This window comes from Panicum virgatum, chromosome 5N, assembly GCF_016808335.1.
Source record: "Panicum virgatum strain AP13 chromosome 5N, P.virgatum_v5, whole genome shotgun sequence".
Classification (NCBI taxonomy): domain Eukaryota; kingdom Viridiplantae; phylum Streptophyta; class Magnoliopsida; order Poales; family Poaceae; genus Panicum; species Panicum virgatum.
The window spans coordinates 29389978-29396353 of NC_053149.1; the positions used below are offsets into that span (position 1 = coordinate 29389978).

A 6376-nucleotide genomic window follows, 5' to 3' on the forward strand; every position below is an offset into this window, starting at 1 on the left:
GCGCATCCACGAGAATCACTAGCTGGTGGAAAAAAAAAACACTGACATCCTTCACCTTACCCAAGCTATTGCTCCCACCTCTCCACCCATATTACGGGGTGATATCTATATCTAAGCTCCAGAACTCACCAATAGCAATTTGTAAACCCCCTTTGAATCCTAATTCATGTTCATAACCTCCAAAATAAGTCTTTCATCCATTCTCTCTCCTCTTCTTGCACACTTGATTTAAAATTGGAGCTTAAATTTCACCCTTGCGAAACTCCATCAACATATGGGCACCATGTAGATTCATCAACAGTGCACAAAGACATATGGGCACCATGTAGATTCATCAACAGTGCACGAAGACTAGGTGGAGAGATATGGACCTAGGTGATATATATTATAAACTATTACAAGTTTATAGATCTAGAAATGGACTTCCAGAGTTTGTAACGTAAGTGACACAAATTACAAGTTTATAGATCTACGAATGCAATTTCGAAGTTGATGGACCTAAATGACAACACCTACAAATAGAAGGACTGATTGAGTCTTTTTTTTCAAAAATAGTGATTTCCTTTGCACACGTGGATGACCGGTCACAAAGAGGAAAGGTAAAAGTGAAGGAAAACAATCACCTAAACAGATGTAAATATTACCATGACACAAGTTCATAACAAGAGGTGTGATTGCAGATTTCTGCAACAAAACAAATGTTTGTCCTTGCAACCAATGTTGCTAAAAGTGCTAGACTGTATGAAACCCATATCTTGTTGATATATCTTATATAAAGAATTAACAAGTACATACAAAAACACAATTTAGAGCCTCAGAGCAGCAATGGCTTCAGGCCTGAAGTCAATCCTAAGTCCTAACACCCTTCGCACCTCTGCGGGTGTCAACAGCCATGTCAGATGACCAGCATTGTCACCCCAGAAATCCAGTATCTCCGATACACGCTCAAAGTTAAGAATGGTCGAAATCTGGGAAAGCCTTGAGAACTTGTCTCGGACCGGTCTCTGGGACATTTCTGAGAAATGGTTGATCAAAGAACGGACCTCTTTGTCTAGCTGAAGCCCACCAAGCTGGCTGAACCTCTTCTGCATCATAATCACCTCGAGCCTCTTGACTATGAAGTCAATGATCAAGTGCACAAAGGAATCGTAGTTGTTTGATGTCATCACTGGCTGGAGCCACGCAACATTAGTGTTAACTCCAAGTATAAGCTTCTGCACCCATGGGTCGTTCACCTCATTTTCCCCATATTCAGCATCAGCCAGCTCATAACTGACAGTAGCAACAGTGTCAAGGACTGGACGAATGCGTGGTGCCACAGATGCCACCAAATGCTCCATTCCAGAATGAAGGATCTTCTTGAAGGAAGCACTGACATCTCCTAGCTCTGATAAACAGGATTTGATCTTCTCTCGGTCAGCTGGAGCATGAAAAACCTGATGAACAATCACAGAAGTCAGTGCAAAGTTTAATCAACTATGATGATATGGCAATCAAATCACTAGTTAGCAATGACTAACAACAAATCACCTGTAAACCTTCAGAACTTTCATTTGTGGTAACTATAAATTATCAGTCAACTGAAAATTTCCTAGGACCATTTGTCCATTCTATATTACAGGAGAAAATATAGATAAACCAAAATCAACAGTGTTGTTTCAAAAGTATGTATGCACTATACTAGATCATCGAGGAATCAAAATAAGTGAGCAAATTAAAGTTAGGTCAAACTTTGTTTTTAAACTACAGGATTGGTTGAGCATTTGGCACCCATTGCAGAACACAGAGGGTTCAAGACTCCATCTAAGATCTAACAGATGCAAATGAAGATGCTCAAGCCTTACTGCAGTAGCCCCAAAGGTCTTACAATTTTAGCCCCATACAGGAACAACATGCTTTTGCTGGCTAGACTATGTATATACTGGTCTGATATTTGAGCCACATAGTAAATGCTAGTGCAGGCCTATGCTGCATATGTTCCATTTAAAGATGTTATTTTCATTCAACATATCTCTTGCAAGCAAGCATCATTTTAGCTGCGCTGTTTCTAGATAATGCTCAGTAAAGTTAAAAGTGACGCATATCCTGTTCGTCCCTGAGAATTTTGTACATAGTTCTGTTTGCCAGACAACACGTAATAAGGAAAGTGCTCTATTCATTGGAGCACAGGTTCCAGGGGACAATCTTATTAGATCAATTATACGTGCCATAGTTTACCATTTACCATTAGGGCCTGTTTGGCAGAGCTCCTAGAGCATCTTTCAGGCAGAATCCAGAAGAAGCTCTGCCAAACAGTTTTTTATAAAGATATGATTCTAAGCTGATTTCATGAAGTGATTCTCCGAAATCAACTGAAGGGCTGAGAACTGAAAATAGTAGCTTCTCCTGATTCATTTCCCACTCAAAATCACTTACTTAAAATTTAACCTAGAGAATCATAGAGTATCACTTTCATTCAAAGAATCACTTCTCTCATAGGATCACTTCACCCAATGAATCGGAAGCAGGAGCTCCACTAAACAGGCCCTTACTGTCTCAACAACAAAGTACGTTTAGTTTTATAATTGTTTGGCTAGCACTAAATAGAGTGGTTTTGCTATGGAAGGCTCAAAAGACAGTCCCAAACAGGAGTAACTAGAAAGTTGTGTATAGAATGCTGGTATCAATGCATGAAACATTATAATGTTCTACGTAGGAAGCTATTAGTTCAAGCATTTACAATTAACAGTTCGACATTTTCCAGCTGACAAATACATTAGACCAAACTTTGATGCGAATTAGAATTAGAATCAAGCAATTTTAAAACAATTTTACCAAGAAAATGAAATGTTGTCTTTATGAATTATGAGATTCTCTATGACACAAGATACTTGGATATAAAAAGACTGAGCACACAGGTGATGCCACTATCAACTAACATGGATGATTCTTGACAAATTTAAGTTTAAACAACTACACAAATATGTTATACCAAAATAAGTTACCATCAACCATGGTTCTCATGGCGTCGCCTAGGCGACAAGGCGCTCCGCTTGTTTTGGACTAAGGCGTCGCCTTAGCCCGCCTAGGCAGCTGGGCGGTGGTGACTCGCCACAGCTCGCCTTACCGCCGTAAGAACCATGCCATCAACATAAATAGATTGCTGCTAACAGAGACATTAACAAGTCCAAAGTCATGAACACAGATGTATGTGACATGTGATGTAATACTATTACAATCAACTACAGAAAACACACAGGCATTGTGGGCTCCTTTCATTTAACTCAAACAAGTTACTAATAACTTAACGAATGAACATTTCCCATCGATAGAATATTATGGAATGCATATATGTCCTGTTTATTAGACATGTCCCACTTTCAGCTTAAAACATGGATAGAATGGGATAAAAATGGTGCACTTACCTCTGCACAGAGCTCCTCAATCTCATGACGGAGCTTGAGAACATATTCAGAGCTGATATCCATGTTGTTTAGCGCAGTCGCAATCTCCTCACCAGTCTTCTGGACTCCAACACCACCAAGGAACAGCTTAGCACCCAAATTTGGCTCCCGCATCCTCCACTGTAGAGCCTCCTGATACTCATTGCTCAGAAGGCTCGTTGCCCCACCAAGCACAGTAAGAACCGAGTTAATATTTGCAGTGGATGCAGCCCGACGGCAGCAACTCTGCAGTACAAAGAATACGTCATCCACCATTGAGGTTGTGGGACCATCTGGTACATGCTCATCAATCCGTATGGCTTTCCTTACATTCTCCACCATGAAAAACTCCTCAAAGATCACATAGAACCCAGTCAGATCCTGCTCCATTTTATTAAAGCTACCATTACGGAAGGCCTTCATCGCCTGCGGCCCAAGTTCGGGCTTGACATCTCTCAATCCACGGATCTTATTCACCATAAATTCGGTGTAGTCTTCTCCAAGCTGTGTTAATGCAAGAATCTCCTCAAGATAAAGCTCAATTTCCCTGGGATCAGGCCCTTCGTTACCTCCAGCAGCACTGGCCATGGAACCCACAACTGAAAGGAGGTTCTTTGTATAGGAGTTAATATCCGATGCAAGATGTGCGAGCTTCCTGTAATCAGCATACCGGCGAAGGATCTGGGTGCCCCGCGAATCACACTCCTCCTGCAGCTCAATGATAGCATAAGCAACACCATCTTCACCCCTGAGCTCACGAAGCACAGCATCATTCTCCTCAGCAGCGAGCACAATGTCCTTGAAGAGACGAGTGAGGCAGCCAACAAAATCTGGCCGCTCAGAGATTGGCTGGGTTGCAGACGTGAGATCAGCGAGGTGCTCAAAGTCTACACGGGCACGGAGTGTGACCACCTTCTTCAGGTAAGCAACATAGACCTGTAGTCCCTCATCAGCAAGCGCTAGGAGTGGGAATAGGCGGACGAGACGGAGCACAGCAGGGTGGTCCTGTGCGTCCACCGCAGCAGTGAGCCTCCGTCGCGCGAGCCCCTCGAGGCGGCGCTTGATGTCTAGCAGGTCGCGGCGGAGGTTGTCGTCGGTGGGGAACCGTGCGTCGATGGTGAGGAATTCGTGCGCAGCTGTGGCAGCAGCGACGAGATCGTCAGCGGCCAAGGCCCGCCGTGCTGCTTCGAGCACGCGGGACCGATCAAGCGCAGCCTCGGCGCGCGCCAGCGCGGCGTCCGCCCTGGAATGCGCCGCGTCGAGGTGGCGGACGCGGGAGGAGAGCGCGTCGGCGAGCGCCGCTGTGGAAGAGGAGGACTCCTTAAGCGCGGTGGCGTCGGAGGCCGCGAGCGAGAGCAGCGGCGGGGCCGAGCGGAGGAGAGAGGCGGCGGCGCGGTCGATGTCGACCCGGCGGGCGAGGAGAGAATCAAGGCGGGCGTCGAGGGCGCGCTGGTAGGCGACGCACTCGTGGAGGAGGCGGGTGGCGGCGCCAGCGTCAGTCAGCGCACGGAGCGCGGCGAGGCAGGCCGGGTCGCCGAAGTCGATGGACGGTTGCGCTACAACGGTTGAGGGGTCCGGGGCCGCGATGACCTCCGGGCGGCGCGGGGAGCGCGGGGTGGAAGAGGGCGACGGCACCGCCATGGCCTCTGCGGCGGTGCAAATCGGCGAGATCTCGGTCGGGGATGCACAGGATCTGGAGGTGCGGGGCTCGCTGCTGGGGGTGGGGTCGAGGGACTAGTGGAGGGGGAGCTGGGCTGACGAGATCTGAGCGGAGGGAGGAAGGCGATGGCTGAGGGACCAGGGAGGGGCTGACGCTAGCAGAAGAATGTGCGTTAAACTTTTAGATCATATAAAAAAAATCTTACTATTTAAAAATATTAAATAAAATTTAATTACAAAACTAAATGAAGAATTTTAAAGCTAAATTGTGAGACAAATCTAATGAGATATATTAATTCATAATTAGCTGATGGTTCTGTAGCATTACTATAACAAATTATGTATTAATTACGCTCATTGGATTTGTCTTGCGAATCAGCGCTCATCTATTAAAAAAATAATAAACAAATTTTATTTGATACTCCTAAATAGTAAGATTTTTTATGTGATAGGTGCTAAAAAAACTACTGGACACGAACAGCACCCCAGATCACTATTTTCCAGCTACCAAGAAACTACTCTGTCCGCCCATAATAAACAGAACGCAATTCAGGTTTTTTTTGACAAGTCAATCAGTTTTATCTAAAAAAACGAGTTAAACAGTTTAAACTTTAACTAAAATTATATAAGAAGGTAATAATATTTATGGTAAGTACCACTAGATTAGTTATTGAGCATATTTTCATAATAAATTATTTGAAGACATAAGTGCTAATACTATTTAATATAAATTTGATCAAACTTGAACTAGTTTGATTGGCATGAATCCTATAGTTATATTCTTTTTAGTTGTATTCTTTTATGGACAGAGGGAGCAGGAAGGAGCCTAAACCTCTTTTTGCAGCCTTGCAAAGGCCACCGGCGGCAAGGGCATGACCATTTCCCTTCGGTGCTGCAAGTACAGGGAGATATGCACACAAACTTGATTGCCTTTAGGTCAGGGGCGGGCCCACTTGGTATGCATGTGTATTCATTGAATACCAATTATTTTTGCTAATCTTTAGTATTTAAAGGTATAACCAAATGTATATATGTGAATAATAGATATAAAAGAGCCATTTTTCTTTGTGTTTTGAATTTTTGAATACACAGCCTTCAAATCCTGGGCCCGCCACTGCTTTAGGTCTAAATGTATCATGCCTTATGGACAATAAGATTTCAGGAAATGCAGATCAGATCTTAGAGGTGGCTCAAGATGGCAACGGGTGTAAATTATCTGTGTACCCACTCGGGTGGCACCGAGTGCGGCGGCGCCCAACACCCAGATCTGCCGAACGGGGACGGGCCGCCGCCGC

General features: G+C 44.5%; 1 protein-coding gene across 2 annotated transcripts; it reads right to left on the reverse strand.

Annotated features, from left to right (window-relative positions):
• Positions 1-619: 619 nt before the first annotated feature.
• Positions 620-5218, reverse strand: LOC120673368 (conserved oligomeric Golgi complex subunit 4-like). 2 transcript variants are annotated; one of them, XM_039954172.1, is made up of 3 exons: positions 3753-5218; positions 3405-3668; positions 620-1436 (listed from the first exon to the last, which is right to left on the reverse strand). In XM_039954172.1, exons 1-3 carry the CDS (start codon positions 5061-5063, stop codon positions 807-809), a joined length of 2205 nt encoding a protein of 734 aa, XP_039810106.1. In that variant the 5' UTR covers positions 5064-5218; the 3' UTR covers positions 620-806. The 2 variants fall into 2 exon arrangements, with proteins under 2 accessions (XP_039810106.1, XP_039810105.1); XM_039954171.1 differs by having other exon boundaries at positions 3405-5216.
• Positions 5219-6376: the final 1158 nt, after the last annotated feature.

Bases quoted from the DNA above. Each gene is read 5' to 3' on its own strand.
- LOC120673368 (XM_039954171.1), bottom strand. From the start codon at position 5,063: ATGGCGGTGCCGTCGCCCTCTTCCACCCCGCGCTCCCCGCGCCGCCCG. The intron at 1,437-3,404 runs GTAAGTGCACCA...ATTGTTCATCAG, and splicing joins TTGAGGAGCTCTGTGCAGAG to GTTTTTCATGCTCCAGCTGA.